Source organism: Artemia sp. Qi Xiang Cuo, chromosome 2 (genome assembly GCF_049724085.1).
Source record: "Artemia sp. Qi Xiang Cuo chromosome 2, ASM4972408v1, whole genome shotgun sequence".
NCBI classification, from domain to species: domain Eukaryota; kingdom Metazoa; phylum Arthropoda; class Branchiopoda; order Anostraca; family Artemiidae; genus Artemia; species Artemia sp. Qi Xiang Cuo.
Window position 1 is genome coordinate 33246746 of NC_142795.1, and position 19900 is coordinate 33266645.

The 19900-nt window shown below is 35.9% G+C and overlaps 1 protein-coding gene across 1 annotated transcript in view; it reads left to right on the plus strand.

The window, feature by feature from the left end:
- LOC148955157 (soluble guanylate cyclase 88E-like) overlaps window positions 1–19900 on the plus strand; it is a 262557-nt gene that overhangs the window by 174504 nt on the left and 68153 nt on the right. Inside the window, exon 6 of the mRNA XM_089106273.1 lies at window positions 3134–3257. Within this exon, the coding sequence (XP_088962399.1) occupies window positions 3134–3257 (124 nt within the window). The remainder of the gene's footprint in view (window positions 1–3133; window positions 3258–19900) is intronic.

Genomic DNA, 19900 nt, shown 5'->3' on the forward strand with positions numbered 1-19900 from the left:
AACCGAAACTCTAAAAATTGGAATTTTGATACCAATAGATACATCAAGAGAATCAGATTTTAAGTCTAATTTCAAATATATAAGTTTCATCAAGTTTAATCTTACCCATCAAAAGTTACGCGCCTGAGAAAATTTGGCTGATTTTCGAAAAAAGGGGGAAGACCCCCTAAAAGTTATAGAACCTTAATGAAAATCACACCGTCATATTCAGTGTATAAGAAAACCCTACTGTAGAAGTTTCAAGCTCCTATCTACAAAAATGTGGAATTTTCTATTTTTTGCCAGAAGAAAGATCACGGATGCGTGTTTATTTTTATTTTATTTTTTTTTCTTTCTTTTTCCCAGGGGTGATCGTATCGACCCAGTGGACCTAAAGTATCGTGCGAGGGCTTATTGGAACAGAAATTAAAAGTTCCAGTACAATTTTTAAGTGACCAATAAAATGGAGGACAACTAGGCCCCCTCCCACGCTCATTTTTTTCCCAAAGTCTTCCGATCAAAGTTTTGAGATAGCCATTTTGTTCAGCATGGTCGAAAATATTATAACTATGTCTTTTAGGATGACTTAATCCCTCGAAGCCCCCAGGGGGAGGGCTGAAAGTTATGAACTTTACCCAATGTTAACATATAGCATTGGTTATTGGGAAGTATACAGACGTTTTCAGGGGGAATTTTTTCTGGCAGTGGGGTGGGGGGTGGGAGTGGGCTGGGGTTATATGGGAGGATCTTTTCATGAAGGAAGTTTTCATGGGGGAAGGGATGTGGCTATGAAGGGGGCGCCGGATTTCCCATCATTATTTAAAACCAAAATAAGAAATTAAATATAAAAAAAGTTTTTCAACTGAAAGTAAGGAGCAACATCAAAACTTAAAACGAACAAAAAATATTAGCTATATGATTCGGTTCACCTTCTAGTCAATGCCTCGCTCTTTAAGCCAAAGATTTTTTAGTACTTTCATACGAGCTATTTAATCTAATTAACGGCCTTTATGATTAGGTGTAATTTTTAAGAGAATGGAACAAAATGTAGACTTTAGCTTAAAGAGTAAGGTATTAACTAGGGTCATGCAAGCTAATATATAAATTACGTCAGAACCTAAATTAACGACAGTCATTTAGCAAAAGAAAAGTAAAATTTTTAAGCAAATTTTTTTTACTTATTCAATGACGGTGAGCCAAAATAAAAGCTGCATTAACTAAAAAACGATCAGAAATTAAATAAAAAAAACAAGTTTTTTAAACTGAAAGTAAGGAGCAACATTAAAACTTAAAACGAACAGAAATTATTCCGCATATGAAAGGGACTGTCCCCTCCTCAACGCCTCGCTCTTTATGCAAAAGTTTGACTCTGCCTCACAACTTTATTTTTTAAAACAATAAAAAACTTTAGCGTAAAGAGCAAGTCGTTGAAGAGGGGCAGCCCCTTTCATATACGGAATAATTTCTGTTCGTTTTAAGTTTTAATGTCGCTCCTTACTTTCAGTTTAAAAAACTTGTTTTTTTTATTTAATAGTTAGACAAAATTGACTCGTGTCATGTTAATTAATTGTTTTTCTCTGCAGAGAGATAATTGTACTTCGTGATATTATGGGGAAAGGGGGTGGATTGAGATCCAGTCTGGTTCTGCAAAGACTTGCAAAGACTTTAGTCTTAGGTTTTGTCTTTCTACTTCAAGAAGTATCTATTTTAAATTTTTCTTGATTTTATTATGCCGGAATGTTAGGATCAACTTAAAAAAAAAAAAAACTAAAAATCCTGAACGTTTATCCACTGAAAAAGGGTGTTATATCAGGCGAAACAAAGTTTCTGTAGGTCGACTGAAAAGCAAGCAGATATTTTGTTGAAATTCGTCGCTTTAAATTTTTATTTAAAAAAGATGAGCTCTTTTTACTCGTCGTGTTTTTATTTACTTTAAGTATCTCTTCAAGATAAGTAGCTAAAGAGTTGCTTTAACAAAGATTAGAATTTACTTTCGATTGTTTTTTAAATTTTATTCTACATGGATGTCAATATTAGAGGTAATCTTTTTTCCTAATCTTTCTAATGTTCTAATCTTTTGTTATGTATTTTATAAAGGGTTTGAATTTGGGAACCCTTGCATGCTTTATTTCAAACCGAAAATATATTAGCCTACTCTTTCTAAAGATAACCCCAAATTCTTTTGGTCTTGTCATGAAGTCTCAATCGAAAAAACAAACAACAGTAATTGTGCGATTCTGCTGACAATATTTAAGTTCTGCTGTAGAGTCTTTACGGTGCTAATTTTAACTAAGGTACTTCTTTAAATTAGATGTTATATTTAGTTTGTACACATTTCGGTTTTGCAATCAATTCTTATTATCGATCTCTACTGCCCAACTATGACGAAGAAGTAAATATCCAAAAGAAGCAGGTCACTTGTACACAATTGTTCTAGCTAATTTCACAAGAAGTTTCGTCATGACTCATTGATATGTTTCTCAGTTCCTTTTGACCCTAAACATATAGTAAGGAAAACCACAGTACCAAAAATGTCATAATTCCAAAGATAACGATAGCTATAAAGCATAAATTAATTTGTCGAAGAAGATAAATTTTTAGACTTACTTCACAAAGAGTTTGAAAACTTTAAAAAACACTTCACGTACAAATTTTAGGCACACCAAAAAATCGAATTTGCAAAATACCATTAGCAATGGCTTTTCCACCCCAGCTTCATAATAATAATATTCCTGACGGATTGATGGTTGTATATTTTATTTCGGTCTTTGTTTTGTCTGCACGCACATGAATTTAAATGAGCACTTTCAGCAACAGTAGCTTAGCAAATGTTGAGAAAATTTGTTGGTGAAGCTTAAAAAATAATATTGCTAGGCCAAGAAGTTAAGCGGCTCTATATATTTTTTATTTACTTATTTTACTTTTTGGACAATCTTTTTGTAGTCCCTAAATATAAATAAGCTTCTTATATTTTGGGATACAATTGAAGAATCAGCACAAAAGTGGTAACTATACAAATACGAACCCTGTCCTAGTCTTCAATGCTTTGCTTGAGTCTTTAATTAGTATTCATTTTATTTGCCTGTTTGTACTTTATAGATTCAATCTAATTCACTCTTTTTGTTGTTGTCTGATCTTATGCTCTTTTCTCCAGATCAGACATGGTTATTAAATGTACTGGCATATCTCTATGTGCAGTGCTGCCACAGCTGATTAATAAGCGGCTAAATCAAGCGTTTGAGCTGGTTCGACCTCTTGTGGACTTTAAATATTCAACGGTGAGATATTTTGATTCTTGAGACCTCATGCGTATTTTGCCTAATTATACAATACAAGTTTCATAATGAAAAACACCCAAGATTATTGTTTTGGCGGCTCAACAGCTCCATGGAATGGACTTTATGGTGGCACAGAAAGTCCAGTTTTGATTCTTGAGACCTCATGCGTGTTTTGCCTAATTATACAATACAAGTTTCACAATTAAAAACACCCAAGATGATTTTTTGGCGGCTCAACAGCTCCATGGAATGGACTTTCTGGTGGCACATTTAGAATAATTGCCTTGCTACTTTGAATTGTGTGTCTACCCAATTCTTAGGACTTGTATAACCACTTCTTTTTTTTATTGACGCGTATACATGTACGTGAAAACAGCATCAAAGTATAATACCTTTGGTTCAGGGACCGGGGATAAAGGGTCCATTTATATTCCTCCAGATCCACCATTTCTCCCTTGATGTGGGGTAGGTGCTAAAAAAAAATGTCCCGTGCAATCTTTGTATTTTCAAAAGTAAAAGAACTTGCAAAATATTTTACACGGTTGTGGAAAAGTTGATTTCACCTGAAAACTATAGCTCTGGCTACATAAACGAAGGCTTCGTATTTGTGAGGTATACCAATAAGCACGTGCGGTAATGTCATAAATCAATTCAATTGGCCCATTTTTTATATACATGATTTCTCATTGGGAAAGAGGAGGGGGGTAGTTTGGTCCTGAGTGCGTCAGAAAAGGCTAATAGTATTAAGGAAAAACTTCAGGGAATTTTAAGGGAGATCTTAAACTAATGACTTTGACTTTATTTACCATAATAAACAAAAATAAAAACAATTACAAATACAAATCACTACATAAAACGAATATAAATCAAGACACTATGTTCAACCGGGTTATCCAAAGGTCGCATATGTGATACCTTAGGAGCAACTAAGGGTATAAAACTGAAGCTTTCAGGACTACTCTTGCTCCTACTACTGTTACTGCAACTGCGACTACTTGGAACCACGACTACGACTGCTTGCCACTGGGACTGCGATTACATAAGATTGCTACTACTTGCAACAGTTAATGCGACTACTTGTGACTGTGACAGCAATTTAAACTGCTTGCGACAGCAACTACTTACACCTGCGACAGCTACTTTAACTAATTGTGGCTGTAACTACTTCTGACTGTGAATATCAACGGCTGCACCTATTTGTGACTGTTAAGACGACTAAGACCATTTTTTATAGCGATTTTGACTAATTGTGAATACGACTACTTGTGACTGCGACTACTAGTGACTGCAACTATTTACAATTGCGACAATTTGTTACCATGACTATTTTCGACTATGACTACTTAAAACTATGAATACTTGTGACTTATTACTTGTGACTATTGTCAGCTGCAAATACGAATTCAACTCTGCAGCTACTTTAGCTACTCGTGACTGTAACTACTTGCAGCTGCGACTGTGAATACTTGTGACTGCGACTACAATTGTAACTCCTTACGACTACGATAACTTGTGACTACGGCTATGACTAATTGCATCTGCAACTGCTATTACTTGCGACCACAGTTTATAGAATCATCCAGTAAGTTTATCGCAGATCATTTCTGGTCTTCAGTCTCGCCGCAAACAAAAAGCTCCTTCCACTTGTTTGTGCAGTTATGTATCAGTGTGTTTGCGTCAATCATTGAGAAATGGTTACAAAATGCATTATTTCTAATAGCGGGTTTCCACTTATTTCCGATTGTTTCGCGTCCAAGAGAAATCTGACTTGTCTACCCGTGAAAAGATCTAATGCCGCTTATGTTTCTACGTTCTTCGGAGCACTTGCACCTCGGTCCGGGTTTTTATAATGGGTGAGATAGGAAATGATCATACTGGTTAATTCTATAAACTGTGCTTGCGACTGTGACTACCACTACTAGTACTGCTAAGACTACAATTTTGACTGCAAATACTGCTGCAAGTTTTACTATTAAAACTAGAGGCCACTTCGCTTTTTTCATAGGCAGAGGTATTGCAATGCTTATGGTTTACTTTTTATGTGTCGTTGATCTATTGAAAAATTTAAGCACATTGTTCAAAATACATATATTTTTCAATGAAACCCAAATCTCGCATTAGGCCTTAGAACATTTACGGTTAGGAGAGGGGAAGGGGGTAGTAGCCAAAGTCCTGTGTGCAGTAATTTTTTACGTTTTAATCCTTTGTCGTGAATCCTTTATCCGGGAGGACAGGGATTTAAATCTTGGTGTCACTCGTTATTTGGTTTTGAATGGGGGGGGGGGCGGGTTTGGAAGTGTGACTCTGTAAGCTCTGCTAGAGTCAACACAGCTCTAAACGTGTACCTGGAGAAATCTGAAAAAGGTAAACAAAAGTAGAAAGGCTTCAATTGATCGTGACGGGCACCCCTGCTGCCATCTACAATTTAGTCTAACTCTGTCAGTACACCAAATAAGGACATGGAATCCCTAGGGAGAACACGTGGTTAATGAGGTCAATGACCTAAATTTCCAAAGGTGCTGTTGTTGTTGTTTTGGCCAAGTGCACGCTCGAGGCGAATGTCAAGGTGTCCAGAAATGGGAAACAGCATTTGTTGTTGTTGTTGTAAGTGCACGCTCGAGGCAAATGTCATGGTATCCAGAGATAGGAAACACCATTTGTTTTTGTTGCTGTAAGTGCATGCTCGAGGCGAATGTCAAGGTGTCCATAAATAGGAAACAACATTTGTTGTTGTTGTTGTTGTTGTAAGTGCACGCTCGAGGCGAGTGTTATGAGTTTTCAGAAATAGAAAACAGTTAGATCATGTGTTTCCTTCTCAGCCAATCAGCGAGTCGGTTACATCCCCCTTCTGAGCCAATAACGGGGCTGGTTACATATGGTTTTCCCCATTACATAACAATTCGCCCTTTGAGATTTCATATATAGCGGACATACATTGTGATTAAATAATCAAAAAGTATTGTGACACAATTGATATAACACTAAATATTATTGATGAGGTTGAAGCCTTGACAGCCACAATTAGCAATTTGAGTACATTTTTTATTTTCAAAATAAAATTATTTTCCTTGATCAACCTCCAGTATATTCAGGTAAATCCCCTCCCCCCTCCCTCTCTAATAAAAACATCACTATGCAATCTTTTATATTCGCTAGAAAACGTAAAATATGTTCCTTTTACCCTCAAAACCTAACCCATCCCCCATTGTTTTTACAAACAAAATTCTCGAAAAATAGAAATAATTATCTTTCTTGATAAATTTGGACTTTTCTCAATTGTAATCTTTTCTCTAACTGAGACATCCATCGCTGTTGTTATTAACCCGCACTGGTTTGACACAAGGCTCCAGCGCGAGGCCTATAATTAGCTCTGACCCTTTTTTAAAGCATTTCCTGTTCGTTAGCGTTAGCAGTTTAGTTTCCAAAGATTTCACAGATTCAAAAGGATGCGACTAAAAACATGTTTTTATTTATTGGATAACTGAAAAAGAACCATAGATTAGATCAATGCTTCGATGTTTGGCTAAATAAGTAAAGACGAAATATTCACATTTTCAACGTTTACCATAAGGGGGATTTTCTTCAAACAACTTAGAAACAAACTAGGCCGACTTTTATATGCTGAATTTTGAACGGCTCAGTGAGCCGTAACTCATCTTTCTCAGATTCAAAAGGATGCGACATCTTTCGGGGGGGCGGGGGTATTTGTCCATGTCTTTTCTCAGGGATATTTTCCGTGGGGATTATTGTCCTCGGGCCTGTTTTTATGGGGGTGGGGTAAATACCAGCTACCGAAAAAGGATAAGGAAAGATAAAAAATACCGCTAATACTTTAAATGCATCAAACGAGGCATGCTCAATGCAGATTAAAACCAGAAAAGAACAGAAACGCCTAAAAATAAGAAATTCTTCAAACAGCTTAGAAACAAACTAGGCCGACTTTTATAGACTGAATTTCAAATGTTTTTAAATATGTTTAGGCAAAAAATATCTTAAGCCTCAGCCGTTTTTATTCTTTAGAATACTTCATAGCCATGAAAATTATACTTTCAGAATTTTTTCTTAGAAGTAACATTTTTTGATTGTGATAACAACTTTTCTGTCAGAAGTAGCAAGTTTTGCTTAACACCAACAAACCTTCTCATCAGATTAATGATATTTTACCTTAATACTAACATACTATTACTAAAGACACGAAAAAGTCTCTTAGAAATAATATTTTTCGTCAGTGATAACACTTCTTCTGTTCGAACTAGCAAGTTTTCTACAAAAGATACCAAATATTTTCATATAAGTAACATTTTTTTATTATGATAACAACCTTCTTATCAGAAGTAGCAAGTTTTGCATACCACAAACATACCTGCTTATCAGAGTAATTAAATTTTACCTTAATATTAAAATACTTTTGCTGAACACACACAAATTACTATCGTAAATATTATTTGTCTTCACTGATAACACTTTTTCTGGTTGAACTAGCAAGTTTTCTAGCCAAGATACAAAATATTTTTGTAGAAGTACCATTTTTTGATTTTGAAAACAACTTTTCTGTCAGAAGTAGCAAGTTTTGCTTAACACTAACAAACATTCTCATCAAAGTAACAATATTTTACCTTAATACTAGCATAATTTTACTGAACACACACAAATTTATCTTAGAAATAATATTTTTCGTCCGTGATAACACTTTTTCTGTTCGAACTAGTAAGTTTATTAGCAAAGATACCAATTTATGTCATCGAAGTAACATTTTTTGATTGTGATAACAACTTTTCTGTCAGAAGTAGCAAGTTTAGGCTTAACACTAACAAACCTTCTCATCAAAGTAACGATATTTTACCCTAATACTAACATACTTTTACTGAAAAAACGAAAATTTATCTTAGAAATAATATTTTTCGTCAATGATAACACTTTTTCTATTTCTACTAGCAAGTTATCTAGCAAAGATATCAAATTTTTTCAAAGCATTAACATTTTTTGATTGTGATAACAACTTTTTTGCCAGAAGTAGCAAGTTTTGCTTAACACTAACAAAAATTCTCATCAAAGTAACAATATTTTACTTTGATACTAACATACTTTTACTGACCAAACCAAAATATTTCTTAGATATAATATTTTCCCTCACTAATGACGCTTTTTCTGTTTGAACTAGCAAGTTTTCTACAAAAGATACAAATTATTTTCTAAGAAGTAAAATTTTTTGATTGTAAAAGCAATTTTTCTGTCAAAAGTAGCAAGTTATGATTAACACAAACAAACCTTCTCATCAAAGTAATGATATTTTACCTTAATACTAACATACTTTTACTGAACAAACAAAAATTTCTCTTAGAAATAATATTTTTCCTCACTGATAACACTTTTTGTGTTTGAACTAGCAAGTTTTCTAATCAAAATCAATTTTCTAATCAGTTTTCACAATCAAAAAATGGTACGTCTACGAAAAAATTTGGTATCTTTGGTAGAAAACTTGCTAGTTCGAACAGAAAAAGTGTTATCAGTGATGAAAAATGTTATTTCTAAGAGAAATTTGTGTGTGTTCAGTAAAAGTATGTTAGTATTAAAGTAAAATATCATTGCTTTGATGAGAAAGTTTGTTTGTCTTAAGCAAACTTGGTATTTCTGGCAAAAAAGTTGTCATCACAATCAAAAAATTTTACTTCTATTAGAATATTGGTCATCTTTGGTAGAAAACTTGCTAAATCGAACAGAAAAGTATTATCAGTGATGAAAAATATTATTTCTTAGATACATTTTTTTTTGTTCAGTAAAAGTGTGTTATTATTAAGGTAAAATATAATAAATTTGATGAGAAGGTTGGTTAGTGTTACGCAAAACTTGTTACTTCTGACAGAAAAGTTGTTATCACAATCAAAATGTTACTTCTAAGAAAAAATTTGGTATCTTTGGTAGAAAACTTGCTAGTTCGAACAGAAAAAGTGTTATTACTGACGAAAAATATTATTTCTAAGAAAAATTTGCGTGTGTTCAGTAAAAGTATGGTAACAATAAAGTAAAATATCGTTACTTCGATTATACTGTTTGTCTATGTTAAGCAGAACTTTCTACTTCTGACCGAAAAGTTGTTATCACAATCAAAAAATGTTACGTCTAAGAAAAAATTTTATATCTTTCCTCGAAAACTTGCTAGTTCGAACAGAAAAGTGTTATCACTAATGAAAAATATTATTTCCAAGAGAAATTTTTGTTTGTTCAGTAAAAGTATGCTAATATTAAGGTAAAATATTATTACTTTGATGAGTAGGTTTGTTAGTGTTAAGCAAAACTTGCTAATTCTGAGAGAAAAGCTGTTATCACAATCAAAAAATTTTACTTCTACGAAAAAATTTGGTAGCTTTGCTTGAAAACTTGCTAGTTCGAACAGAAAAAGTGTTATCATTGATGAAAAATATTAATTCTAAGAGAAGTTTGTGTGTGTTCAGTATGTTAGTTCTAAAGTAAAATATCATTACTTTGATGAGTAGGTTTGTTAGTGTTAAGCAAAACTTGCTACATCTTACAGAAAAATTGTTATCAAAATCAAAAAATTTTACTTCTATGAAAATATTTGGTATCTTTGGTAGAAAACTTGCTAGTCCGAACAGAAAAGTGTTATCAGTGATGAAAAATATTATTTCTAAGAGAAATTTTTGTTTGTTGGTCTTTTGGGTGTGTCGGAGGGCCTTTGGGGCCTTTGGGCTGGGGGTCCTTTTGTCGGCTTTAGGGGGACCGGGGGCCTTGGGAGGGCCTGGGGCCTTTGGGGACCGGGGGTTCCTTCGGGTTGCGGTATGGTCTTCATGGTCCTTTGGGGTTGGGCTAGGGGACCTCAAAACATTGTTCAAATGGAACTTGTATATTATAACGACCATAGAGATTCACCCAAGTGTTCCCTGATATGCTGAATCGGAAAGTGTGATTTCAGAGAAATTGTTTAATCTTTTAGAGTTAACTTATCATTTAGGGTTCTCTAACGTGTTGAACCTGAAAGTGTGTTCCCAGACATGCTGAATCTGAAAGTGTGTTCCCTGACATGATGAATCTGAAAGTGTGATTTCAGAAATTTTTTTTCACGTTTTAGGATTAACTTACCTTTATAGTGGTGAGTATTTAGGGTTGGGTTCCTTCGGGTTGGGGTATGGGGGTCGGGGTCCTTTGGGGTTGGGCTAGGGGACCTCAAAACATTGTTCAAATGGAACTTGTATATTATAACGACCATAGAGTTTCACCCAAGTGTTCCTTGACATGCTGAATCTGAAAGTGTGATTTCAGAGAAATTCTTTAATCTTTTAGAGTTAACTTATCATTTAGGGTTCTCTAACGTGTTGAACTTGAAAGTGTGTTCCCAGACATGTTGAACCTGAAAGTATAATTTTCATGGCGATGAAGTATTCTAAAGAATAAAAACGGCTGAGGCTTAAGATATTTATTGCCTAAACATATTTAAAAACATTTGAAATTCAGCCTATAAAAGTCGGCCTAGTTTCTTTCTAAGCTGTTTGAAGAATTTCTGTTCTTTTCTGGTTTTAATCTGCATTGAGCATGCCTTGTTTGATGCATTTAAAGTATTAGCGCTATTTTTTTATCTTTCCTTATCCTTTTTCGGTAGCTGGTATTTACCCCACCCCCAGAAAAAAACAAGCCCGAGGAAAATAATCTCCACGGAAAATATCCCTGAGAAAAGACATGAAAAAATACCCCCTCCCCCCCGAAAGATGTTGCATCCTTTTGACTCTGAGAGTTACGGCTCCCTGAGCCATTCCAAATTCAGCCGATAAAAGTTGGCCTAGTTTGTTTCTATGTTGTTTGAAGAAAATCCTCCCTAATACTAAACGTTGAAAATGTGAATATTTCGTCTTTACTTATTTAGCCAAACATCGAAGCATTGATCTAAGCTATGGTTCTTTTCAGTTATCCAATAAATAAAAACATGTTTTTAGTCGCATCCTTTTGAATCTGTAAAATCATTGGAAACTAAACTACTAACGCTAATGAACAGGAAATGCTTTAAAAAAGGGTCAGAGCTAATTAGAGGCCTCGCGCTGGAGCAATGTGTCAAACCAGTGCAGGTTAATAACAAGCGCGTTGGAATTCTCAGTTAGAGAAATGATTAAAATAGAGAAGTATAAATTTAGCGGGAAAGAAAATTATTTCTTTTTGCTAGCCTTTGGTTTGTAAAACAATGGGGAATATGTTAGGTTTTGAGGGTAAAAGGAACATATTTTATTTTTTCTATTGAGTATAAAAGATTGCATAGTGATGTTTGTATTAGAGAAGGAGGGGGGAGGGGATTTACCTGAATATACTGGAGGGTGACCAAGGAAAATAATTTTATTTTGAAAATAAAAAATGTACTCACATTGCTAATAGTGGCTGTCGAGGCTTCAACCTCATCAATTATATTTAGTGTTATATCAAATGTGTCACAATACTTTCTGATTATTTAATCACAATACATGTCCGCTATATATGAGATCTCAAGGGCGAATTGTTATGTAACGGGGAAAACCATATGTAACCAGCCCTCTGATTGGCTGAGAAGGGGAATGTAACCGACTCGCTGATTGGCTGAGAAGGAAACACATGATCTAACTGTTTCCTATTTCTGGAAACTCATAACATTCGCCTCGAGCATGCACTTACAACAACAACAACAACAACAAATATTGTTTCCTATTTCTGGACACCTTGACATTCGCCTCGAGCATGCACTTACAACAACAACAACAAATACTGTTTCCTATTTCTGGACACCTTGACATTCGCCTCGAGCATGCACTTACAACAACAACAACAAAAAAAAATGCTGTTTCCTATTTCTGGACACCTTGACATTTGCCTCGAGCGTGCACTTACAACAACAACAACAAATGCTGTTTCCTATTTCTGGACACCTTGACATTTGCCTCGAGCATGCACTTGGCCAAAACAACAACAACAGCACCTTTGGAAATTTAGGTCATTGACCTCATTAACCACGTGTTCTCCCTAGGGATTCCATGTTCTTATTTGGTGTACTGACAGAGTTAGAATAAATTGTAGATGGCAGCAGGGGTGCCCGTTACGATCAATTGAGGCCTTTCTACTAACAAAAAAGGTTTGCGAAAGCACAGGATGGCTGGCCCCAGCTCTCCATTGCACTTCCTGACTGAAGGGCCATGAAATGAAGATAAGCACCACCTGTAAGGACTATAAACTCCAATGCTGTTACCTTATATCAGTATCCATTATCTTTATGATGGATATGATCATTTATTTTACAGGTAATTAGAATTTTGAAATGATTGAATATTAGCTAAAATAAAATTATATTTGTTCTGTGAGCTGCTAAAGACAGAAAGGGCTACAAGCAGAATTGACATATGACAAAATAAGAACAAAATAGAAAATTAAATAGCCGTGAAAAAAGAGGGTAATGTCAGCCAGTGGACAGAAAAGAAGCAAAAATGATAGAACTGCTAGTCCTGCTGGTCCTCCCTTCATGATCCCCCTCCCACCCAAATAAAGAACTAAAAAAACTGATTGACGATATTTTATTCCAAAAATATGGGAGATGACCCCTGGCCCTCCCTCCGTGGCACGACACCCCAGCCATAAGAAAAACTTATTAAAGATATTTCATTCACAAAATAACGGGAGCTGACCCTCCCTGAATTGCCCGACCACCCCCTCCCCCCCCAAAAAAAAACAACTTATTAACGGTATTTTATTGCAAAAATCATGGGAGCTGATCCTCCCTTCGTGACACAACCCCAGCCCCCAAAAAAACTTATTAACGACATTTTGTTCTCAAAATCATCGGAGCTGACCCCTGACCCTCCCTCCGAGACTCAAATCTCCCCCCTCCCCAAAACAAGAAATAAAGAACAGCTTATTAACAATAGATTATTTTAAAAATCACGGGAACTAATCCTTGGTCCTCCCTTCATGGCCCGACCAAGTTTGCAGTTTCATTTACCCGTTGACAGTAATTTCGGGTTGTTTTGAGTTTGAATTATCATATGACTTGTAGTACGGGCACCAGTAGACAAAATGACGCTTATTTTCAGGTCGTCATGACACATCTGTTTCACGCAATTTGAAAGCAGTTTCTAGTCATATCGAACACGCTGATTACGAATAAAACACCCGGGAATAGGTATCTCATAGCGGTGCTTCATCCTCAGAAATGACCAGAAAGATTTGGAAAAAACTATCTCGAGAGTTTTGTTTACAGTTGAAAGTCTACTTGAAAAGAAAAAGAATCTTCACACCGTCCGACTTCTCGCTCTGTCAAATTCGTGGAACCAGTGAAGTACTGGCAGCAAACCTTTTTCAAAGCTGGGTTTTATGTGTAAATATACCGACTAAACTGATTGATGTGTCCATCTCTAATGATTTAAGAGTTTCCGATGTGAAAGACTTTTACGATAGGAACAGAAGGCGAGACATTCCTGTGTCAAGAATCGGCTATTTGTCCATCATATCCAGCCCTCCATCAAATCCAGATGTAATTGCAGCTGCCCTGGAGAAGCTTAAGTGCATTTCAGCTGCTCTGAATGAGTCATACAATAGTTACTTGTGACCTTCAAATTTACGAAATAGCGCTAGCCCTGAAATCGAAAGACCTTACGAAATACCGCACTGTAATTGTACGGCCAGGAGGACTACATATTAGCATGAGCTTTCTTTTTGTTATTGGCTATATGATGAAAGGATCAATACTTGAAGAGCTGATCGGCCAAGCAGCATCCTTCTCCCGGGAACTACAAAAAAGGTCATGACTGGCAAACCCTACTATCGATGTCTGAAAACTCACTGTGCCGTGTTAGAAGCCGCATGCAATTTATATTGGGATGTCTTTGAAGATTTGTGTGTTGAAGATGAAGTAGACACCAGTATTTTCGATAAACTGTCATCGTGTTTCTCCAAAATGGATACGACTCCAGAAAGTCAGATAAAAGTCCCACTGTGTATTGACCGGCTTCTCCCCGTGCTGAATGGTTACGAATAATCGCGAGATAAGTATTGTACCTTAAAACTGTGGTTTCAGTATATAAGAATGGGGCACTCATGCAGTATCTTCTGAGTGAGCGTGCTGGTGATTGGAAAGAGCATTTGAACTCGGTGAGTCTAATGGTCCCGTACATGGCATCTTCTGGCCATTATAAGTATGATGAGTGTTTGATGATATACTTGAAAGAAATGCAAGACATTCCAGAAGGAATACGTGCAAAATTTTTGTCCAGCTTTTTTAATGTCAAGCGCAAGGAAGGATCAATGAACCTTGTGCCACCTGATCATGCCTTTGAATCTAGCCTAAACCTAGAAGCTAATAAAAAATTGGCATTAAAGGTATAACTCTAGGCCCGTTAGACGTTTCAAAGTGGACAACTACAGTCCCGTTTTGGGCAAAAGTTTCAAGAGCTTTGTGCAAACTGGCCGGAATCCATTCAGATATTATGAAGAGACCTTGACTAACATAATGACATATGAAGTGGCTGAGGAAGCAGTCGGAAAGGAACTTCTAGCTGCTGAAGACATCTGCCTCGAAGCTATTGAAGGATTTCTTAGTGGAAAAATGTCTAATTTCCCAAAGATTAAAGTTTAAACCATGGACACGCCGAAAAAACTGGTTACTGCAGTCAAAAGGGTAGCTGTCAAAGCATTACAGAAACTTGATGTTATTAAAAAGGTCATGTCGGCATGCCAAGGTGGTCAAAGATCTCCAGTGGATATTCTGGAAAAACTTTTATCACACGAATTTTTTTCATTTTCAAATAGCATTTACGAGGATCAGTTAAAAAAACTTTTTCCACAAAATAAGTTTTTCAAAGAAAAGTAAAGAACTCCATTAAACCAAAAAAGAGCAAAAATAAAATCAAATTATCTACCAGGCGTATGGCTACCACAAATCAGTATCGATAAATAAATGAAACCCAAAACAAACAGAAATTATAATAAATAACTGAGTCGAACTCAAAACAACCAGAAAATAACATCAGTAGGGCTCAAAACCCCCTACCAAACGCCTTCCCAAGGCTAGAACATAATTTGCACTTTACTGAAAAAATGTAAATGTTTTTACATTTATAACTTTAATGAATCTAATAATATTAACATTTTGATTACTAAATATCAGTATATGTATATTAAACTGACAATGCACATTCATTTGCATTTTTTTCAGTAAAGTACAAATTATCTTCTGGCCTTGGTAAGCCTTAGGGGTTTTGAGCCCTACTCATGTTAATTTCTTCTCGTTTTGAATTTGACTCGGTTATTTATTACAATTTCTGTTCGTTTTGGGATTCATTTACTTATCGATGCTGATTTGTGGTAGCTTTACGCTTGGTAGATTATTTGATTTTATTTTTGCTCATGTTTGGTTTAATGAAGTTCTTTACTTTTCTTTGAAAAACTTACTTTGTGGAAAAAGTTTTTTTTAATTAATTTCTGCTCGTTTTATATTGACATAGACTTTTCAGGGAAAAAGAAAATAATTCTTTAAATCTTTTCGTTTTTTTAAGACTTTATAGTTTGGCCTGCTGTTTTTATGCTGGAGAAACATTTTCAGCAATTTTTAACAACACGCACCCTTTTAAAATCTGGACACAAATCGTAGTGTTTAATTTAGTTTCATATCTTCTGTAGTTGACCTGAAATAGAAAATTTGATACCATTTGCAAAAAAAAATCTGTTTACTTTCTTTGATAGCTTGGATACACTTACGCTATTTTGAGTTGGTTTAATTTTAAGAGAAGAAGTAGCCCCAAAAGTTTGAACATAATACTCTCAGTTGTTCTTGGGATACTTCTGAGATGCAGTATCAGAACCTTTAGCTTTTAAACATAATGGGAAAATGGGAGAGTGGTCGTGGGAGGGGGACTAGTTGCCCTTAAATCACTTTCAACTATTAAAAAGGGCATTAGTCCTTTCTATTTTCAATCGAATGAGCCCTTTTCGAAGTTCCTAAGACACTTCCCTCGATACGAAGTGCCCTGGTCTAAAAAAAAAGAAGATAATAATACATTGTACCCACATCGATTTTTACTATAACAATGTCAAGGCTTCCAATCACTTTCGATAATTAAAAAGGGCACTAGCCCTTCCAATTTCCAGTCAAATGAGCCCTTTTTGAGTTTCTACGACAACGCTTTCTATAAACACCTTATATGCCCCCAGGGCATAAATTACAACCCTTGCCCTGAGGGCTGTGAGGGGGTTGTCATCCTCAAAGACCTAAGTTCCAGAACTTCTAACTACGTTAAACAAAAGGACTATCTCAAAATTTTGATTGGATGTGTCTGGGGAAAAGGTGGGCGTGAGAGGGGCGTTAGTTGCCCTCCAATCACTTCCGACTATTAAAAAAGGCACTAGCCCTTTCAATTTCCAATCGAATGAACGCTTTTTGAAATTTTTACGACAACGCTTTCTATAAAAACCTTATATGCCCCAGGGCATAACTTACAACCCTTGACCTGAGTAGTATGTTACCTTATACTTCTACAACGCCCCCGTACAAACGGGTTTTTCTGGTAGGTAATTCTAATCTAGAGGTCAATACATCTTTCAAAGAGGAACGAGTACGCAATACCGGTCCTAGTATGATTGATTTTTTGGACAATTGCCTTTATTAAAGACTAGTTTTTTAGGAATGTGTCGTTGCTAAAGCTAACTCTCATTGGAAAAAAGGGGTATAAAGCTTTTTGTTTTTGATAAGAATTGCACAATGAACGTATCGTTTGACGTGGGCATTTCTTATGAGCCAATCAGAGGTTGTTCAATATACGATAACTTGATTTGTGGTTGGGATTTGAATAAAAGAAATGGTTATGTTATTTGCTTGCGTGTAAAGGAATAGGTACATTTTGACATTTTGACTAGTTGCCCTTAAATCACTTTCAACTATTAAAAAGGGCATTAGTCCTTTCTATTTTCAATCGAATGAGCCCTTTTCGAAGTTCCTAAGACAACTCCCTCGATACGAAGTGCCCTGGTCTAAAAAAAAGAAGATAATAATACATTGTACCCACATCGATTTTTACTATAACAATGTCAAGCCTTCCAATCACTTTCGATAATTAAAAAGGGCACTAGCCCTTCCAATTTCCAGTCAAATGAGCCCTTTTTGAGTTTCTACGACAACGCTTTCTATAAACACCTTATATGCCCCCAGGGCATAAATTACAACCCTTGCCCTGAGGGCTGTGAGGGGGTTGTCATCCTCACAGACCTAAGTTCCAGAACTTCTAACTACGTTAAACAAAAGGACTATCTCAAAATTTTGATTGGATGTGTCTGGGGAAAAGGTGGGCGTGGGAGGGGCGTTAGTCGCTCTCCAATCATTTTCGACTATTAAAAAGGCACTAGTCCTTTCAATTTCCAATCGAATGAACCCTTTTTGAAGTTTCTACGACAACACTTTCTATAAAAACCTTATGTGCCCCAGGGCATAACTTACAACCCTTGACCTGAGTAGTATGTTACCTTATACTCTTACAAGGCCCCCGTACCAAACAGGTTTTTCTGGTAGGTAATTCTAATCTAGAGGTCAATACATCTTTCAAAGAGGAACGAGTACGCAATACCGGTCCTAGTGTGATTGATTTTTTGGACAATTGCCTTTAGTCAAGACTAGTTTGTTAGGAATGTGTCGTTGCTAAAGCTATCTTTAATTGGAAAAAAAGGGCATAAAGCTTTTTGTTTTTGATAATAATTGCACAATGAGGTTGTTCAATATACGATAACTTGATTTGTGGTTGGGGTTTGAATAAAAGAAATGGTTATGTTATTTGCTTGCGTGTAAAGGAATAGGTACATTTTGACATTTTGACTAGTTGCCCTTAAATCACTTTCAACTATTAAAAAGGGCATTAGTCCTTTCTATTTTCAATCGAATGAGCCCTTTTCGAAGTTCCTAAGACAACTCCCTCGATACGAAGTGCCCTGGTCTAAAAAAAGAAGATAATAATACATTGTACCCACATCGATTTTTACTATAACAATGTCAAGGCTTCCAATCACTTTCGATTTAAAAAGGGCACTAGCCCTTCCAATTTCCAGTCAAATGAGCCCTTTTTGAGTTTCTACGACAACGCTTTCTAAAAACACCTTATATGCCCCCAGGGCATAAATTACAACCCTTGCCCTGAAGGCTGCGAGGGGGTTGTCATCCTCAAAGACCTAAGTTCCAGAACTTCTAACTACGTTAAACAAAAGGACTATCTCAAAATTTTGATTGGATGTGTCTGGGGAAAAGGTGGGCGTGAGAGGGGCGTTAGTCGCTCTCCAATCACTTTCGACTATTAAAAAAGGCACTAGTCCTTTCAATTTCCAATCGAATGAACGCTTTTTGAAGTTTCTACGACAACACCTTCTATAAAAACCTTATGTGCCCCAGGGCATAACTTACAACCCTTGACCTGAGTAGTATGTTACCTTATACTTCTACAAGGCCCCCGTACAAACAGGTTTTTCTGGTAGGTAATTCTAATCTAGAGGTCAATACATCTTTCAAAGAGGAACGAGTACGCAATACCGGTCCTAGTGTGATTGATTTTTTGGACAATTGTCTTTAGTCAAGACTAGTTTGTTAGGAATGTGTCGTTGCTAAAGCTATCTCTAAATGGTAAAAAGGGGTATAAAGCTTTTTGTTTTTTATAAGAATTGCACAATGAATGTATCGTTTGACGTGGGCATTTCTTATGAGCCAATCAGAGGTTGTTCAATATACTATAACTTGATTTGCTGCTGGGATTATAATAAAAGAAATAGTCACGTTATTTACGTGCATTTATCGGAATTTCCAGGCTTGGTTCTTTCATGTATAGATGTCCAAATGTTATCTGCTTGCATGTGTAGTAATTCAAATGGGATCATCTGTCATGTATGTGACTCAAATGGATCAAAGTTATCGATAATATTAAAAAAAATGTTATTTGATTCCGTGTATATGAATTCCCATGTTATTTGCTTGCATGTATATGTATTCCCTTGTTTTTTGCTTGAATGTATATGAATTCCCATGTTATTTGCTTGAATGTATAGGAAATCCTATGTTATTTGCTTGCGTGTATAGGAATTCCCATGTTATTTGCTTGCTTGTATAGGAATTCCATTGTTATTTTCTTGCATGTATATGAATTCCCATGTTATTTGCTTGCGTGTATAGGAATTCCCTTGTTATTTGCTTGCATGTATAGAAATTCCCTTGTTATTTGCTTGCATGTATAGGAATTCCAAGGTTAAATGCTTGCCGGTAAAGAAATTCCCAGGTTATTTGCTTGCTTGTATAGGAATTCCCTTGTTATTTTCTTGCATTTATAGGTAATCCAATTTTATTTGCTTGCATGTATAGGAATTGCCAAGTTATTTTGCTTGCGTGTATAGGAATTCCCATGTTATTTGCTTGCGTGTATAGGAAGTAACAGTTTAGGGTAGGTAGGGTATATGTTTCACAAATTTATTTGCTGTCAGTGTTTGGAACTCCCATGTTTGGTGAGGGGTCTTTATTGACATGTTACGTGATATTTAGTCCGTGTCTAAGACTTCCCCGGTTATTTGATATAGCATCTAGTGCTACCCTGGTTATTTGATTGTGTGTCTAGGAATTCCCTTGTTATTTGCCTGCGTGTATAGGAATTCCCATGCTATTT